This window comes from Carettochelys insculpta, chromosome 1, assembly GCF_033958435.1.
Source record: "Carettochelys insculpta isolate YL-2023 chromosome 1, ASM3395843v1, whole genome shotgun sequence".
NCBI lineage: Eukaryota > Metazoa > Chordata > Testudines > Carettochelyidae > Carettochelys > Carettochelys insculpta.
This window is the reverse complement of record NC_134137.1, coordinates 120,859,897-120,879,925: the sequence shown is the minus strand read 5'-3', so window position 1 is coordinate 120,879,925 and position 20,029 is coordinate 120,859,897. Positions and strand designations below refer to the sequence as shown.

Below are 20,029 nucleotides of genomic sequence, written 5' to 3'. Positions count from 1 at the left end.
TTTAGAAGATGTCAAATTAGCAGCAAAAAAGTTTCTTGTGAAAGGGAAGAGAGTAAAGAAAAATATATTCCAATTACATATTAAACATATTCAAGTTGGGGAATAAAAGAAAGGGCTAAAACGGGAAACTCTGAATAATAAAGTGATTGTAAACTACAGGAGGTAAAATTTATTTTTCTAGAGCACAGATAATTTGACAGCCAGGAAAGTTAAAATATGTCAGACTCAAAATCTGATACAGCATTCAATATTACAGAATAACCAAAATATGGATCTGAATGATCATACAATACAGCTCTACTATGAAAGCTTAAAACCTAGGGTAAAGCTTCCAACAGCACTTGCAGTATTATTTCATTATCATTTAGAAGAATATGATAGCGAAAGTCTCAGAACACATTTCAAATGAAAAATTGCGTGGGTAACTATAAAACAAGTATTTTGTATCAATAAAAATGTAAATATTAAAATCAACAACTGGGAACAGCTTTTAACTCTACATATGTGGATGCTTAAATGCTTTAGGAACAACACAACTTCATCACTCCCTAATATAAATATTTTCTACAAAAAAGACACCAGTAAAGTGTTAACTTTGAAGCAAGTATGTTCATCAATGGGTCCTTCAAAACACTGTATGTAAAAAGCTTGTTTATGTTAAATCTGAAATTGAAGTTTTCTTCAAGTTGAATTATGATCTTATTCTTCTCCTTTAAAATTGTTCATAGTATTATGCTTGTTTGGTTTGAAACAATATATTGCATTCATAGTTTAGCTGACAATACAAGAGCATGAAAAGCCTCCGTTGATTTAACTCATTCTTTTAGGAGCCACTATTTAACCATAAACATGACAATAGAACACTACATGTCAGTTTGTTTCCACAGAAATCTGACTTATCTATCCTACATTGATGTGAAAAGGTGTTCTTGTTTCTCTCTCATCTCTAGGAATTAATCAAAAATTTAGAGATCTCTAATTAAACCTAAGTTGAATTCCTCCTTCATATCTGTGTACCTACAGAGCACATAATCCAAAAAACAGAACTTTAGGACAAAATTTCCAAGCAATTCTATTAATCCCTTGTAACTTAACAGAATTTTGCTCACCCAGCAGACCAAGGCGAAGAGTCTGCAGTCTGGTTCTGTGATACAAAGTGTGAATTGGGTGTATGTGGACTTCCTACCAGGATAGTATTTGGCGCTGAAGGTCTCTGAGGTGTACCAATAACCTACAGTTAAAACAAAATAATTTGGAATACAGTCAGAAGGCTCCAACATTATCAGATGCATATTCACCATCTATTTGGAGCCATTTGTTTCCACCTATCTCTACAACATAAATAAAATACCACCATACTACCACAAAAAAACCTTAAAGTTATACCTAGGTTTTGTACATATTGGCCTAGACTAATGTCTGTTTAAGTGATGAGCTTTTGTTTAATCTCATTTGCTTTCTGGATCTATGATGAAAATTTAGCATGAACTTGACCAAAAGTCAAAGCAAGCCTCAACAACTTAACACTAGTAAGCGTGTCAGCAAATTTAAAGAGGAAAGGATAAACTAAGCTTATCATAGAAAATAAAATAAAAAGGAACTCTAAGGCTACTAACTTCTCTGCTAAGTAGGCATAACATATAGTGCCTACTGCAAAGAATAGTCACATCATCTTTTCTGATTTTCTTTCCTTCTTACTAGAGCATCAAAAACAAAATCAATATAGGCAGATTTGGACTTGTGTCAAAGTAAAAGTCACTCTTCCAGTCCACTTCATATAGATCAGGTTTACCACGAATAGATCCAAGCTGTTTTCACAGTATGTACAGAACCCAGTTTTCTCTACAGTTGTGAAACTAGATTATGCAATAACCTTAGTCTCTGAGGCAGATTGTGGTTCACATCTAATCCCTCTTTACTATAAGATTTAGAAAGGTATTGCTAAGAAAAATTTCCCAAAATAAACTGATACAATATAACCTTCCTGATTTTGTAGAAAAATATGCCTATTCATCTCTATTGCATCTACTTCCCTAAAAGAGGCATTAAATTGAATATGAGAGCTAAAACATCAAAACAAGTTCCATATTTTCTGAGGTGTCAAATGCCTCAATATCCTTCTACCCAGCTGCCTCAATCTTCTTCCTCAGACCAATTACAATAGATTAGTGCCAATACAAAATTCTACAGCACAATGAAATTTGAAAGTTTAAGAGCAGCTGAAGAGTAAATACATTCCAGATTTAAACACATAATACATGGAATACTTTAGAGGTTATTATTTTGTTTCATATTTAATTCAAGTAACTTCAGAGGTGCTTATTCATCAGACCAGTACTTCAAACATAACACAGTATTCAGTGTGCCATAGTACAAGGTCCTAACTTTACTACTACGACTGAGAGAATTCTGTGACAAAAAGTAAAAACGTTATGCACAATTTTTAAAAGGCTGCACAATTCTGCAAATTTTGTCAATAAATAAATGTAATGGCTCCTCCAGCAGTTGAGAATACAAGCCACTAGCTGCATGGAGGTCACTCTGCAGCCCTCAGCCCCTGGGACAGGGGCTCATCAATGACACTGATTCAACCTTGAAACAGTACCAGGGCTGGGCCTGCCCCAGAAACACTATAGGACCCTGTCCCTCTGTGCCCAACAAAAGAGTTGTGGGCAAGCAGGCTCAGCCCAGAAGGATTCAAGTGTAGTGGGACAGATGGTCCTGAAGAAGGTAGCAGGGGTTTCATCAAGGGGGCAGAGGAGTCTAAGTGTGCAAGCCTCCAGGGGTTTGACTGGTCTAATTAAAGGAAAAGCCCGAAAAGACAGTTACCTTCTGTTGCTGATATCCATTCCACTGCAGGTATGTGAAGGCTCGCTGCAAGCACTGGTGACTGTAGTTTCTCCCTCACTGGTACCTATAGGAGACCAGCTCCAGTGCTGTCTGGAGTAGCAAACATATGTACCAACTAATCAGCATCATTCTCCACCTCCTACCTCATCCTTCTTGTCAGAAATCCAAGAGCAGGGAAAGGAGGGTGCAGCAAGGAATGCATATGAGCAACACATCTCAGAGAACAGTTGCAAAGGTAACCATCTTTTTTTCCTGAGTGCCTGCTCATGTCCATTCCATTGTAACCAGCTGGTCTTTCGCTCATGCTGTAGAGGTGCCTGCACTAAGCTCCAGAGGTCCCCAGTTCAAGCCTGCTTGTTGTCAGTTACACAAACACTGGCTTCAAAAATCTCCACTCCGTTGTAGGTAACTCCCAAGCAATACTATCAGAGGTGGGTAGACATTCATGTATGTGTTAACCGCAATACAGCTCTGCCAGTTCCAGCATTATTTCTTGCTTGCTGGGTGATGGCATAATCTGCTGTGATCATATGTATTGGAGATCACATTGTGGCCTTGCACATATCCTAGGTAGTGACATGGAGCCGAAGATGCCTGAGCCTAGATTGAGTAAGCCTTCAACACTGGTGGAGGTATAGCCTGTGCCAACTCATAGTAAATAAGAATGACGTAATATTCCAATTCAAAATCCTCCGAGAGGACACTGAAAGGTATTTCATTTTATAGGCACCGAAATAAAGAACCGTGAAAGGGCTTGATACATTCCAGGTAGAATATTTCATTGGAAAGGCTGGGTGGAGATGCATCTGGACCGTGTCTTTGTAGAGCACGATGTACAGGAGCTCTGAAATGACAGATTTAATTTCACAGGCATGTCTTCCTGAGGTAATAGCAACAAGGACTGTAACTATAACTGGACGATAGAGACATAAAAGGAGCTATCAAGGAAGATAATGCCATTGCGGAAAAACTAAATGATTTCTTTGCTTCAGTCTTCACGGCTGAGGATGTTAGACAGATTCCCAAAACTGAGCTGCCCTTTAGGGGTGACAAATCTGAGGAACTGTCCCAGATTGAAGTGTCATTAGAGGTGGTTTTGGAACTAACTGATAGGCTAAACAGTCACAAGTCTCTGGGACCAGATGGTATTCACCCAAGGGTTCTGAAAGAACTCAAATGTGAAATTGCGGAACTATTAACGGTGGTTTGTAACCTATCCTTTAAATCAGCTTCGGTACCCAATGATTGGAAGACAGCTAATATAACACCAATATTTAAAAAGGGCTCTAAAGGAGACCCGAGCAATTATAGACCGGTAAGTCTAATGTCAGTACCAGGCAAATTAGTAGAAAAAATAGTAAAGAATAAAATTGTCAGACACATAGAGGAACATGACTTGTTCAGCAAAAGTCAACATGGTTTCTGTAAAGGGAAGTCGTGTCTTACTAATCTATTAGAGATCTTTCAAGGGGTTAACAGGCATGCGGATGGGGGGATCCAGTAGACATAGTATACTTAGATTTCCAGAAAGCCTTTGACGGGGTCCCTCACCAAAGGCTCTTATGTAAATTAGGTGGTCATGGGATAGGAGGAAAGATCCTTTCATGGACTGGGAACTGGTTAAAAGACAGGAAACAAAGGATAGGAATAAACGGTAAATTTTCACAATGGAAGGGGGTAACTAGTGGCATTCCCCAAGGGTCAGTCCTGGGACCAATCTTGTTCAACTTATTCGTCAATGATCTAGAGAAAGGGGTAAGCAGTGAGGTGGCAAACTTTGCAGATGAACATAAGAACATACATAAGAACATAAGAATGGCCATACTGGGTCAGACCAAAGGTCCATCCAGCCCAGCATCCCGTCTGCCGACAGCGGCCAATGCCAGGTGCCCCAGAGAAGGAGAACAAAAGACAATGATCAAGTGATTTATCTCCTGCCATCCATCTCCTGCCCTTGTACTGAAGGCTAGGGCACCACACTTTACCCCTGGCTAACAGCCATGTATGGACCTAATGACACCAAACTGTTCAGGATATTCAAAACCAAAGCAGACTGTGAAGACTTCAGAAAGATCTCAGCAAACTGAGTGATTGGGCAGCAAAATGGCAAATGAAATTTAATGTGGGTAAGCGTAAGGTAATGCACATTAGGAAAAATAACCCCAATTATACATACAATATGATGGGGGCAAATTTAGCTACAACAGATCAGGAAAGGGATCTTGGAATTATAGTGGATAGTTCTCTGAAAACATCCATGCAGTGTGAAGTGGCAGTCAGTAAAGCAAATAGGGTGTTAGGAATAATTAAAAAAGGGATAGAAAATAAGACAAGAATATCTTACTTCCCCTATATAAAACTATGGTACGCCCACATCTTGAGTACTGCGTGCAGATGTGGTCCTCTCACCTGGAAAAAGATATGCTGGCGTTAGAAAAGGTTCAGAAAAGGGCAACTAAAATGATTAAGGGTTTGGAACGGGTCCCATATGAGGAGAGGCTAGAGAGACTGGGACTTTTCAGTCTAGAAAAGAGGAGACTGAGGTGCGATATGATAGAGGTATATAAAATCATGAATGGTGTGGAGAAAGTGAATACAGAAAAGTTATTTACTTGTTCCCATAATATAAGAACTAGAGGACACCAAATGAAATTAATGGGTAGCAGGTTCAAAACTAATAAAAGAAAGTTCTTCTTCACACAGCTCACAGTCAACCTGTGGAACTCCTTACCAGAGGACGCTGTGAAGGCCAGGACTCTAACAGTTTAAAAAAGAGCTTGATAAATATTTGGAGGTTAGGTCCATAGATGGCTATTAGCAAGGGGTAAGGTATGGTGCCTAGCCTTTCCTCGAAGGCAGGAGATGGATGACAGGAGACAAATTGCTTGATCATTGTCTTTGGTTCACCTCCTCTGGGGCACCTGGCATTGGCTACTGTCGGCAGACAGGATACTGTGCTAGATGGAGCTTTGGTCTGACCCAGTATGGCCGTTCTTATGTTCTGACTTTCCCTGACAAGTGAGAAAGGAGAACAAAAGCTGTAAGCCCAAAGGGCAGGCCCATGAGCCTAGAGAAGACAAAGTTGAGATCCCTCCCATTGGACCAGTCGAAAGAGTCCTTCAAGGCCTTCAGGAACCTAGTCACCACATCATCTGAGACGACTGATCTACCTTGTTTGTGATGGTGAAAGATTGACAGAGTCAGCCATTAGGTTAACCCTGACTGAAGAACAGGCAGGGGCATGGTGCTATAAACAAAGCAAGTAATCCAGAATGGACTGCAGAGATGACTGGGATAAGGAAATACTCTGCTCCTCTGCCCAACATGAGAAAGCTAGCTTATGCTTTGCTAGGCAAGTTGTTTTCATCAAGTAGAGCTTTCTCCCATCCAAGAGGACCTGCTGTACTTAGCTAGAGCAGGCTTATTCCTCCAGATTCCGCCATGCACAATCCAAGCTGTGAGGTGAAGTGAGTGGAGCTTCAGGTGTAGCAGCCAACCATGATCCTGCAACAGCAGGTCTGGGTGTCCACAAGGCTGCTATAGCCAGTTCTATAAGCACCCCAATACTGATAAGGCTAGGCTGGAATACTCGTGAGTCACACTTTATCCCGCTTGATCTTCATGTGGACTTTGCTGATGAGCAAGACTGGCAGAAAGATGTACATCAAGTCTCCTAACTAAGTCAGGGGAAAGGCATCAGAGTGCGAGCTTTGTTGAATCCTTGCAGGGAGACCTAATGACATGTTCTTTGCCTGATTTTGAACAGGTCCACTCAGAAAGCTCCCCACTTCTGGAAGAGCACACGGCCAGACTCCAAGTGAAGGGACTGCTCATGGTGAGAAAAGAAGGACCTACTAATGTGATCGATGAGCATGTTCCAGATACCAGGAAGGTGCAAGGCTTCTAGGTGGATTACGTGTTGGACACAAAAGTCCCACAATCAAAGAGCTTTGTGGCACAGAGCCAATGAACAGGTTTCCTGCCTGCTGACATGAAACGCGAAGGGCATATTGTTTCTTAACACCCACGCTACCTGAGATCCAATAAATGTTGTGTCCCTTCCCCCAAATTAGATTGATGGCTCTGAGTTCCATGAAGCACATGTGAAGTGTGAGCTCCTCTATCGGCTACAGCCCCTGCATCCACAGTGTACCAAGGAGTGCTCACCATCCGAGTTGGACAGCTCCTATGACTGACAAAATCTTTGAAAACACGCTGGGCACAGTGGACAGCCCAAAATGGAGGACCTGGTACTGACAATGGTGAGGCCCCACTGTGAACCAAAAGAATGCCTGTGTGCCGGGTGGATGGTGATATGAAAGTAGGCATCTTGTAGGTCAAGGGCTGAGAGCCAATAGTTTCTATCCAAAGCCAGGATAATGGTCGCAAGAGTCACAGTTCTGAACCGTCAATAGAGAACGTTATTTGTTGAGCCTCCTGAGGTCAAGGGAACCCCCTGCCCTGAAACTCCATAGGGACTGGCTCAACAGCTCCCAGACAGAGGAGGTGCTGAACCTCTAGCTCAAGAAGAGGCTCATGACAAGGGTCCCTGAAGAGGGACAGGTAGGGGGATGGGTAGGCAGGATACAGGTAAATGGCATAGAGTACCCCTGGGCCACTAACTCCAGGGCCCACTTGTCAATGGTAACGGCATCCCAGCTATAAAAAAAAGTGGTGGAGGCAGTGATGAAATGGGTGACTGGTAGACTATGTGTTGGTTGGATCACAAAGATGTTTCAGACTCTCGACCACACCCTCAAAACTGATGTCTGGGTAGTTGAGGATGAGATGCTGAGGACTGCTGTTGGTGTTGTTTACTGGGTCATCATCACTAAGACAGGGGTTACTGGCAGGGCTTGAAACATCGTTGCTGGTGTAGCTGCTGGAAATGTTCCCATTGCCTCTGGTAGGGTGAGTAGTGAGCCCACTTGATCAGAGGTATATATATGCCCAGAATACCAAGTGTGGTGCGTGAGTCCTTCATTGAATGAAAGACCACATCAGTCTTTTAGGTAAACAGGTGTTGACTACTGAAGGGGAGATCTTCTACCTTCTGTTGTAATTCCATAGAGACCCCCGATGGTTGAAGCCACGACGTGTCCTGGGCTACTGTATCCGCTATATCCATTGTGGACTGTAGGGCTCTACAAGCAATGATGTGCCCCTTGTGGGTAACATCAACGAGGGCTGGGCGCTGTTGCTCTTGTAAAGGTGGGACCAACTCTTGGAGTTTATTGTAGGCTGCTGTAATCAGCCAGCATGACCGTGTAGTTGGCTGACTGCAGCAATAGCATGCCAGACAAATAAACTTTACAACCTCTGAGATCCCATTTTTCTCTTGATTTATCCTGAGGAATGGATACATTTGGAACAATGGAACAAATGGAACAATTTGGTTTTGTTTCAGACAGCATCCATGACTAGCGAGTTTGGCTGTGGGTGGGTAAAAAGAAACCCTGCATCTTTGGAGGCCACAAAGTATTTCTTGTCAGCCTTTTCATTTGTAGTGGAGATGGAAGCCAGCATTTGACAAACAGCACGGGTGGAGCTCGTAATGGACTCGTCCATTGGCATTGCCACTCCCAAGGAAGAAAGTGGCTGCAGGGTGCAAAGAGGCCTGTATTGTTTGATTGGAACCTTTTGCAAGTCCTATTCCTGTGCCAGGGCCACCCACTGGAAGAGGTCCTGAAAGGTTTTGGCATTGTCCACAGGAGGAAACGACACCGACAGCAGCAAATCATCTGGCGAGGACGAGGAAGGATGCAAAAAGGATTTTTGTCCACCCTCTGAAATGCAGTCCTCAGTGCTGGAATGTTTGGACAGCGGACACGGTGCCAATGTAGAAGACCGTGGTGAGGGGGGATGATCCCCAGAAGCCCTGGACAGCCTGATGGTACATGAGAATGTGGCGATCAAGCTTGCCATGATGACCAGTGCGGTGCCAGATTGTGGTGATGGAATAATGAAGCAGGAACCGTGGTGGAAACGGTTGTGGATTCATCATAGTGGGTGGTACTTCTTGAAAAGCTGAGTGCATGGGGCTGGAGTGTTTGTTGCAATATATTTCTCTCCAGTTGGAACCGCCCTTTGCCAGGGTCTGAGGTCTGGTTCTCAATGCACCTGAGAGTTCTGATCTCTGGGATAGGCATGAGGATGTGGGTGGTACCATGGAAGCCTGGTGTGAAGAGCTAAGCAGTGCTGGACCCAGTGCCAGGTATACTTTCAGCAGCAAGTTGGTTTGTCGCCGCTTTGATACTGTGCCGTGCTTGGATGCCAGCAGTTCTAGAGGTGCACTGTCTTGGTGCTGCCTTGATGCTGTTTCCAATGCCACATGGGTGTGGGGCAATGAGTTGGCCCTGATGCTATGCTGTGCCATGTCCAGCGACCGTTGCAAGTGGTGTGGTGACTTGGAGCAGTGCCATTTATGCTCCAGGTTTGGCACAGAAGGTGGGTTCTTGGTCTTATGAGACCTCTTGTGCCCCAGGGTCAAGCTGGCCAAAGCCGGTGGTGCTTACAGCTCAGTTCACGCAGCACTCTCTTAGGCAGTGTCGGCAAAGGCGGTGTTGGGGAGGCTGCGGAAAGTTATTCTGCTGGCATGGCCTGTGAACACAGTGCTGGAGACTGGGAACATGCCAGAGATAGATTAGCCGCTGCAGGAAGGGTGCCGACCGAGGCAGAGGGATGTTTCGAGTCCATACCTTTGCCCTCCTGTATCAAGTCTTTAGCAGATGGTTGCTCTGGGGTTGCTGGTCAGAGGGACTTCTCATATAAATACGTTTTGAGCCTGTTGGTTTAGTCCTTTCTAGCCCTCATCATGAGGCTGGAGCAGTGGGTACAGGACTAAGTCTGGCGTCCCTCATCCAAGCATTTAATGGAGGAGGCTGGCAGAGGCTTCCCTCATGTGGCACACCGTTTAAAGCCCAGGGAACTCAGCATGGCAGTGACACAGCAAAAAAATAATAAAAAAAAAATCCTAAGGCTACTAAACTATATATATATATACATTTTTTTTTTACAAATAACTAACGTTGACTCTAATAAGGAGAGTAACTTGAATAGGAAGGCTACAGTAAGAAACTATTGACTATCTAACTTGTTTTGAAGAGAGGACAATGTTCTGTCTACAGCCATGGATGGCAGAGAAGGAACTGAGGGATCCCATATGGCACGTGTGCCAGATAGCACAAGGAGGTGCTGCTGCGCACGCCTGGCATGGGAAAACCAGGGCTGCCAAAAGAATCTCAGTGCCAGCACAAGGACACACCAACACCTAAAGTGGAGCACCCACGGGGAAACTACTTGACACTACTACCATGCTTTTATAAGATTGAGTGGTGGATTTCCACATGGATCGACCACTCATGGGCCAGGAACTGACAACTGAGATGATCCACCAGTTGGTTCTGGGCCTCTGAGAGATAGGACAACTTCAGGTGAACAACTCCAAGTGAATGGAATAGGCTATACACAGCTCCCACAGGTGCAGCACTTCTGAGAAGAATGGGGAGGAGAGCACCCTCCCTTTGCTGGTTGATGTAATAAATGACTATTGTATTGTCCATCATTACTGCTGCACAGCGAACAGGGAGATGAAACAGAAATGCCAGATAAGCAAAGCTAACAGGTGGAGCTCATGCACGTAGGTGCGGAGTGATGCCTGAGTTGTGTTACGTCCCAGGTGAGCACCACAGCCTAAAACTCATGCATCTGTGACCAGGGACACAGTTGACTGAGAAGCATGAAAGGGAACACATCCAAGGACATTCTGTGGACATGCCCACCAAAGGAGAGCTTTGGAGACATGGCAAGGCAGGGCCATGACCATGTCTAGGCTGTCCTGGCTGGGACAGTATGTTGAAGCCAGCCACACCTGGAGAGGGCGGAGATGAAACCTGGCGAATGGCACTACGTAAGTGTAGACTGCCATGTAATCCAGAAACCGAAAAATGTGTGGACCATGGGGATAAGAAACTCAGAGAAAAGCGTAGGAGCTGGACAAAAGCCTGGTAGCGATGATCGGGGACAAACGCCCTGGCTTGAATAGTGCTGAGAACTGCCCTGATGAACTCTGTGTGCTCAGCTGGGAGCAGCGAGGACTTTGGTGAGTTGAGCAACGGATCCAGCCTGCCCAAAGTCTGCCTGGTAAACGCCATCTATGCCTGCACCTGGCAGGAAGAGCAAACCCGCAGGACTCAATTGGCCAAATATGGGTAGACCTGGACACCACTGCGGTGGAGGAAGATAGCCCCCACCGCCACACACTTGGTGAACCTCCTGGGGGCTGTGGACAGCCTGAATGGAAGGGCTTAAAATTGGAGGTGCAGGTGGCCCACTCTGAACTGTAGGTACCGCTGGCAGGAGGAATGGATGGAAATGTAGAAGCTAGGTTGAGAGCTGTGTACCAGTCCCTCAGATCCAGAGAGGTGATAATGATGCCCAGAGACACCATGTAAAACTTGTGAGACACAATGAATTTGTTGACAAGTATCAGAGAGGTAGCCGTGTTAGTCTGTATCTTCGAGAACAACAAGAATTCTTGTGGCACCTTACAGACGAACAGATATTTTGGAGCATAAGCTTTCATAGGCAAGCACCTGCTTCATCAGATGCATGAGTGGGGGCAGGGGGTTTCCAGAGGGGTATTTAAAGAGTGGGGTCCCAGTAAGAGGGACGGCCAGAGCTGACAAGGTCTATTCAGCGAGGTGGAAATGGCCCAGTATCAACAGCACTTATCAAAAGAGGAAAACACAAGTCAGATCAGTCAGGGGGATGGGAGGCTTTGTCAGAGTCTAATGGGGAGATATTAGCACCCAGAGCAGAGAAACTGCCTTTGTAAACTGTGAGCCACTCCCAGTCTCTGCTTAATCCATGGTTAATCGAGTCAAATTTGCAAATAAATTGCAGCTCAGAGATTTCTCTCTCCATTTGATTTTTGAAATTGTTTTGTTTCAGAACTGTCACCCTTAAATCTACCAGCGATTCAGGGAGATTGAAGTGTTTCTCCCACAGGCTTCTGTACATTAGTGTTCCTGATGTCTGATTTATGTCCATTTATGTAGAGACTGTCCAGTTTGGCCAATGTAAATTGCAGTGGGGCATTGCTAGCACATGATGGCACATACTGTATTAGTAGATGTGCAGGTAAAGGAGCCCCTGATGGCATAGTTGGAGTTAGGGCCTATGATGATGTCACTGGTGTAGATATGTGAGCAGAGTTGGCAGCAAGGACTGTTGCGGGGGCTGGTTCCAGGCCTAGAGTCATTGGTTTGTGATTTGTAGTGGCTGGTGAGGATTTGCTTAAGGTTGGCAGGCTGTCTATAGGCAAGGACAGGCCTGCCTCCCAAGGTCTGTGACAGTGAAAGATCATCTTTTGGTAAGTGCTGTTGATACTGGGCCATTTCCACCTTGCTGAATAGACCTTGTCAGCTCTGGCCCTCCCTCTTACTGAGACCCCACTGTTTAAATACCCTTCTGAAACTGCTCCCCCCTACCCATGCATCTGCTGAAGCAGGTCTTTGCCCACGAAAGCTTATTCTCCAATGAATTTGTTGAGTTCCAAGAGATCCAGGATGGTGGCAACCCACCTTTGCCTTTGGAACCAGAAACTATCTGGAGTAGAAGCCCAGGCCCCCGTATGGGGTATTGGCTGGGGGTGGGGGAGGAGGGGCACTTTTTGCACCACCCTCGGGTTCACAAGTGACTGCACCTCCAGGAGGAGAAGCAACTTGTGAGAAGCGTACCTGAAGGAGGGATGCACAGGGGCAGGGAGAGGGCGAAGACAGGAGAATGGAGTGGACTGGAAAGGGATGGCATGCTCTGAAGAAATAGTCCTGAGGTCTGATGCAATGGCCAGCCAGGCTGGGAGGAACAGACAGAGTCTGTTGACAAATGTCAGGGTAGGATCCAGTAGTGCAGGTACTCCAGTCTCGGGCACACCAGCTAAAGGAGTGCTTGGACTGGCTGAGACTGGCCGCAGACTATTGACAGGAAGGCTTGCAGCGAGAATAGTGCACTATGAGCTCCAGTCCAAGTGCCCATGTGGTTGAAAGGACCTGGACTGTTGCTGCTGGTTTCTGCTGTGTAGGAAGTATGAATACCCAAAGACTTAATGGTGAGAGTCTGCTGAGTGAATAACCCCACACAATCAAAGGGGAAGTCCCAGATTGTTTGTTGGACCACCAGCAGAAGATCTGATGGTTGTAACCAGGCCATCTGGCACACAGAGACGTTCGAGATGACAGACTGAGCTGCTGTATCACCCACATCTAGAGCCACATGCAGGCAGGTTCATGACCTTGCCCTCCTGCATAAGTGCCAAGAACTCCTCCTTCAGATCCTCAAATACAGATTTCTTGAACTTGACGGCCACAGTCCAGGAATCAGTTGTCCTGGCTCAGGATGACCATCTGTTTAGCAACCCTGAGCATCAGACCCCAGTAGAGTAGATCTTCCTCCAAAAAGGTTTCAAGTGTTTAGTGTCCTTGAACTTTGGAACTGGAACCTAGTGACCCTGATGCTTCTTCTCATTGACTGCATCCACCACCAAAGACCGGGGTGTGTGTGGATGTACAGGTACTTGTACTCTTTGACCTGAGTAAAGTATTTACGCTACACCACAGGAGCCCTGAGACCAATGCACTTGCCTCCGCCTCATGTGGATAGGAGCTGGTGGGTGTTAAAGGAGGCACCACTGATGCCAGGTTCTCTGGCTGATGAGATGGAGAACAAGGTGCTGCCTCCAGAGGAACAGGAAGAGTTTTTGAGGTAGCTGATGTATGTGACTGAGCAGGGGGCATGGTGCCCTGTGTCTCATGCTACTATGCCTATAGAGTCCAAAATGGCCACTGGGCAGGAGGCCAGTGGGAGGCACCAGAGTCCTGTTCCAAGCCAGAGTGGTCAGATACCACAGAGCCCCCTTGCTGGAAAGCAGGAGAGGCTAAACAAGAAGGTGAAGATGGAGACATTCCCGGTGGAGCCATCAGAGGATTGCCACCACCATCGAGCTTGAGGCCTGCAGCTCCATGGGAATGACAAGGCGAACAAGAGCAATGAGGAGATCAGGACTGGTGAGCTGCGTCTACACGTGCACGCTACTTCGAAGTAGCGGCACCAACTTCGAAGTTAGGCGGCGAGATGTCGAAGTCGCGAACCTCATGAGGAGATAGGAATAGCGCCCTACTTCAACGTTCAACGTCGAAGTAGGGACCGTGTAGACGATCCGCGTCCCGCAACGTCGAAATTGCTGGGTCCTCCATGGCGGCCATCAGCTGGGGGGTTGAGAGATGCTCTCTCTCCAGCCCCTGCGGGGCTCTATGGTCACCGTGGGCAGCAGCCCTTAGCCCAGGGCTTCTGGCTGCTTCTGCGGCAGCTGGGGATCTATGCTGCAGGCACAGGGTCTGCAACCAGTTGTCAGCTCTGTGGATCTTGTGTTGTTTAGTGCAACTGTGTCTGGGAGGGGCCCTTTAAGGGAGCGGCTTGCTGTTGAGTCCGCCCTGTGACCCTGTCTGCAGCTGTGCCTGGCATCCCTATTTCGATGTGTGCTACTTTGACGTGTAGACGTTCCCTCGCTGCGCCTATTTCGATGTTGGGCTGAGCAACGTCGAAGCTGAACATCAACGTTGCCGGCCCTGGAGAACGTGTAGACGTTATTCATCGAAATAGACTATTCTGATGTCGCAACATCGAAATAAGCTATTTCGATGTTGGCTGCACGTGTAGACGTAGCCGTGGTGGAGTGAACAGCTGTGTCAAGAGCCAGACTGGTGGGGAGAGCAGTACTGCAAAGCAGAGTGGTTCCATGACGAGACAGGAAAAGGAGAAGCAAACTGGCACCAGAACTAGGACTGGTACCAGGAACAAGAGTGATGCCGAGAGGAAGGATGGTGCCGAGGACTAGTGCAGCAGCGGGATTTAGTAAAGACTTGGTAAGGACTGCCCTGTCATAAAGCTTCTAACTGTTATAGAAGACTGCCTCTTCTTCACTCTCACTTTCTGCCCATAAGACTGTTCATTGCTGCTAAGGGAAAAACGTTTATAAAAGGGTTGCATGTCAGCAAATACACCTTTTCTCCTCAAATAGCCTGAGAACTTTTGCTGCACTTCACAGCTTCTTCAGGCAATACTGTCAGTAGCAGCACAGATAACAGAGATGTCAAAAAGTTGAAAAACGTTGTCTACACAGGAAACAAAAGAGTAGTTATGTAGCACTTTAAAGACTAACAAAATAATTTATTAGGTGATGAGCTTTCATGGGACAGACCCACATCGTCAGATCTGGAAGTTCAAAATTTCCAGATCTCAAAATGTGGGTCTGTCCCATGAAACCTTATCACCTAATAAATTATTTTGTTAGTCTTTGAAGTGCTACATGACTGCTCTTTTGCTCTGTGAAGATACAGGCTAACACAGCTACCTCTCTGGTACTACACACTGGAAATGTCAACTGTGTTTAATCCCCTACCCTCTGGAGTGTCAGGTTTTCACACTATCAGGTCTTGCAATATTATTAATTCATTAGTCTTCCAGTCACCACAGGCTCTTCCTTAACTAGCTTGTACCTGATATTCCAAATGTAAAAGACTGCCTTTTAAAGAAGTTTAAACTCCTTTAAAAGAAGTTTTAAAAATCAAAGGAAGACACAGGCCCTTTAATTTTATTTTTATATATATATAAAGAGAAGTTACTCACCTGTGTAGTAACGATGGTTCTTCAAGATGTGTCCCTGTGGGTGCTCCACAGTAGGTGTTGGGCTCGCCCCGGCGCCGCAGCTCGGAAATTCTTCAGCAGTCTCCGTCGGGTCGCGCATGCGCCGATGCGCATCGGCTCTTCGCGTGCTTACGGTCATGTGCGCGATCCGGTCCCCGCCAGTTCCTGATCAACCGCTCCGGACGCCCCTGAAAAACACACAAACAGAGCTCCGAAGTGGGGAGGAACGGGTGGGTAGTGGAGCACCCACGGGGACACATCTCGAAGAACCATCGTTACTACACAGGTGAGTAACTTCTCTTTCTTCTTCAAGTGGTCCCCGTGGGTGCACCACAGTAGGTGACTACGCAGCAGTAACCGCCCCCCCCCGAAAAAGGAGGTGGGTACCCGATTTATGCGCAGCTTGCCCGTGAAAGGACTGCTGTCGACAGGCATGTATCCTCATCAAGCATCCTGTGCATGGCATAGTGCTTGGCAAAGGTGTCATAGGAAGACCACGTCGCCGCTCTGCAGATATCTCTCAGCCCGATCCCTTTGAAGAAGGCCGTTGACGCCGCCATCACCCTAGTAGAGTGGGCTCTTGGCGGAAGTGGCAGAGTCGTCTTGCGACACTCATAACACAGTCTTATACAAGACACAATGTGATTTGAAATCCTCTGTGAAGATAGCGCTTCTCCTTTTGACCTGGATGCAATGGACACCGGGAGTCTGTCCGTTTTCTTGAAAGGTTTAGTTCTATCGATGTAGAAGGCCAGTGCCCTTCTTACGTCAAGTAAGCGCAACCGTACCTCTTTATCTGAGTTGTGAGGCTTAGGGTAGAACGAGGGCAGTACTATTGGTTCGTTAATATGAAAATCTGAAGAGACCTTCAGAACGAAGGCTGGGTGTAATCGTAAGACCACCGCTTCTTTTGAGAAGATCGTGCAGGGTGGTGTGGACATTATGGCTGCGACTTCGCTCACTCTGCGAGCTGACGTGATTGCCAGGAGGAAAGTCGTTTTAATGGTGAGTAGTCGAAGGGGGACAACAGCCAATGGTTCAAAGGGCGGTCCCGAGAGGGTGTGTAGAACTAGGTCTAAACTCCATGACGGCGGCATTGGTTTCCGAGGGGGGTACAGATTCACCAACCCCTTTAGGAAACGCGAGACAACAGGATGGGCAAAAGTGGTTGATCCATCCTCTTCATGCCAAAACGCTGATATAGCCGCCAGATGCACCTTTATAGAGGATAGCGAAAGTCCCTTTTGTTTGAGTTGTAGTAAATAATCCAGAATTGTAGGTATGGTGGCATCCTGGGGTATTAGTTGCCTGGAGGAGCACCATTCGGAAAAACGCAACCATTTGTGCTGATAAGTCTTTCTGGTAGAAGTTCTCCAACTACGTTCAAGGATTTGTTGTACTCCCTCTGAGCATGTAGTTTCTAAGGCGCTTAGCCATGGATTAACCATGCTTGTAGCCGAAGACTCTTCGGGTGCGGTTGCAGGTGCAGTATTGACCCCCGAGCCTGAGTGAGAATGTCCTGTACTGTTGGTACGGGAAATGGCCGATGCTGAGCAATGCGCAGGAGCAATGAGAACCACTGTTGCCGGTCCCAGGTTGGGACTATGAGTATCATGCGTGCTCTCTCCCTTCTGGCCTTCTCCAAGACCTTGTGTATAAGTGTCGTGGGAGGGAACGCATAAAGTAGAGGGCCCTTCCATGGGATCATGAAGGCGTCCCCCAAAGACCCCTGTCCCATGCCCGCTCTGGAGCAGTATTGGGGACATTTCTTGTTGTCTTGGGTGGCGAATAAGCCGATTTGGGGAAAACCCCATCTGCGGAACACTTGGTGAAGTAGGTCTCAACGGATCTGCCACTCGTGAGTGGCTGCAAAGTGTCTGCTGAGCTGGTCCGCCTTGACGTTGTGGACACCCGGTAGGTATGAAGCCTTTACGGTTATATTGTTGGCAATGCACCAGTTCCACAGTCAGACTGCCTCCGCACAAAGCGTACGAGACCTGGCTCCCTCTGCCGGTTTATATAAAACATGGTGGTGGTGTTGTCGGTATTCACGCCGACTATTTTTCCGCGCAGATAATTGTGAAAATGCCTGTATGCATTGAACACTGCCCTGAGCTCTAATATGTTTATGTGCAGCGTCTTCTCCGCGGGGGACCATAACCCTTGAGTGGTTTTGTTGTCCATGTGAGCCCCCCATCCCATATGAGAGGCATCTGTTGTAATGAACACTGTAATTTGTGGTTGGCGGAAGGGCACCCGTTAGAAGATTCTTGGGGTTTCCCCACCATGTTAGTGACTTTCGTGTCTTTGTTGTAAGTGACACCCTCTTGTGAACGGTGTGGATTGAGGGTTTGTATACGGTTGCCAACCAATGCTGCAATCCCCGCATGTGCAGCCTGGTGTTTTGCACCACAAACGTGGTGGTTGCCATATGCCCCAACAGTTGTAAGCACATAAGAACTGGAACAGTGGGGCTGTACGTTAGTAGTTGTACGAGAGACTCGATGGCACGAAAACGAGCCTCGGGTAAATACACCCTTGACGTGACTGAGTCTATCCGAGCCCCTATAAACTCTATATTTTGCGTGGGGTAGGTCTTTGACTTTGAGAAGTTGATGATGAGGCCCAGTGAGGTGAATGTGTTTGTGGTGATGTGTATCATCCGTAATACCTCTGCCCGGGAAGTTCCCTTTAGCAGGCAATCGTCCAGGTACGGAAAAATGAAAACGCCCTGTCTGTGTAGGTATGCTGACACCACCGCTAAGGTCTTCGGGAAGACTCCGGGCGCTGAAGAGCGGCCGAAAGGAAGGACTGTGTACTGAAAATGATCTGTGCCCACAATGAACCGGAGGAAGCGCCTGTGGGCTGGATGAATTGCGATATGAAAATAGGCATCCTGTAAGTCGAGGGCTGCAAACCAATCGCCGTCGTCTAGTGCCGTGATTATCGAAGCCATCGTAGTCATCTTGAAGTGCTGTTTGCGTAGATACTGGTTCAATGCGCGTAGATCCAAAACGGCTCTCCACCCTCCTGTCTTCTCTTCCGTCAGGAAGTACCTGGAGTAGAAACGTTTGCCTTGAAATTGTTCCGGTACTCTCTCCACCGCTCCTATGAATAGGAGGTGGTCCACCTCCCACCTTAATTCCGGTAGGTGAGAGGGGTCTCTGAGAAGGGGTGTGGTGAGAGGATTTGGTGGAGGTAACGACTGGAAGGGGATCGTGTATCCCGTGTTTACAATCTCCAATACCCACTTGTCCGAAGTGATGCTTTTCCATTGTGGGTAAAATGGCTTGAGTTGGAGATGAAACATGTACTGAGATTGGCACTGAGATACGGTCTTGGCTTCGCGGCACTCGACAGACCTGTCAAACCTGCTGTCTTGCACTTTGCCCTGTGGAGGCGTTGCCCTGCTGACGTCGGCGCCTTGGGCCCTTATAATGTGTTTGTTGATGACGTCCCTGATCATACCCCCGTTGAAATTGGGTACGTTGCTGTTGGTAACCATAACGGCGTTGCTGAGGATAAAACTTCTTCCTTCTGAACGGTGGGGTATATATTTCCAAGGTCCGGAGCGTCGCTCTGGAATCTTTGCTCGAGTGTAGGACTGAGTCGGTTGATTCAGCAAACAATTTTATTTTGTCAAAGGGGAGGTCTGCAATTTTGACCTGTAACTCCTTTGGAATGCCGGATGTGTGAAGCCATGACTCCCTCCGCATTACCACTGCAGTGGCCACGGCGCGGGCCGCCGTGTCTGCCACATCCAATGCAATCTGGACGCCCGCTCGAGAAGCCGCATAGCCCTCTTGTACAATTGCCTTAAGAATCGGCCTTTTATCCTTCGGAAGGAAGTCCATGAGGGCAGTAAGCTTGGAATAGTTGTCGAAATTGTGATTCGACAAATGAGCGGCATAGTTGGCCATGCGGAGCAACAGAGTAGAGGAGGAGTAGGCTTTTCTACCCACGAGATCCAGCTTCTTTATGTCCTTGTCCAATCCCCCAGATTTGTACTGGGACGATTTGGACCTGTGTTGGGACGATTCAACCACTAGCGAGTTTGGCTGTGGATGACTAAATAGAAATTCCATACCTTTCGCAGGGACGAAGTACTTTTTGTCCGCTCTCTTGTTGGTAGGAGGAGCGGATGCCGGAGTTTGCCATATATTAGTGGCTGCCTCCATGATTGCATCGTCCAGAGGAGTAGCTATTTTAGAAGAGGATGGAGGCCTGAGATTTTTAAGGAGTCTGTGGTGTTTCTCCTGCACCTCTGCCACTTGGATATCCTGGGATTGAGCTACTCTTTTGAACAGCTCCTGCAACTGTTTCAGGTCATCTGGGGGAGAAATGTCTCCAGGGACCACAGCCTTGTCTGGCGAGGATGAGGAGGCATCACTATGGTATCTCTCCTCCAATTCCTCTGGATCCTGGCTGTATTGGTGTGACTGCCTTTGTGAAATTTTGAGGTGGGGTTCAATGT

The 20,029-nt window shown here is 46.8% G+C and overlaps 1 protein-coding gene across 4 annotated transcripts in view; it reads right to left on the bottom strand.

Annotated features, from left to right (window-relative positions):
- Window positions 1-20,029, bottom strand: part of TFDP1 (transcription factor Dp-1) — a 137,604-nt gene that overhangs the window by 42,594 nt on the left and 74,981 nt on the right. For all 4 annotated transcript variants that reach the window (XM_074990869.1, XM_074990860.1, XM_074990879.1 and 1 more), the window contains one exon: window positions 1,110-1,231. In XM_074990869.1, the coding sequence (XP_074846970.1) occupies window positions 1,110-1,231 (122 nt within the window). The remainder of the gene's footprint in view (window positions 1-1,109; window positions 1,232-20,029) is intronic.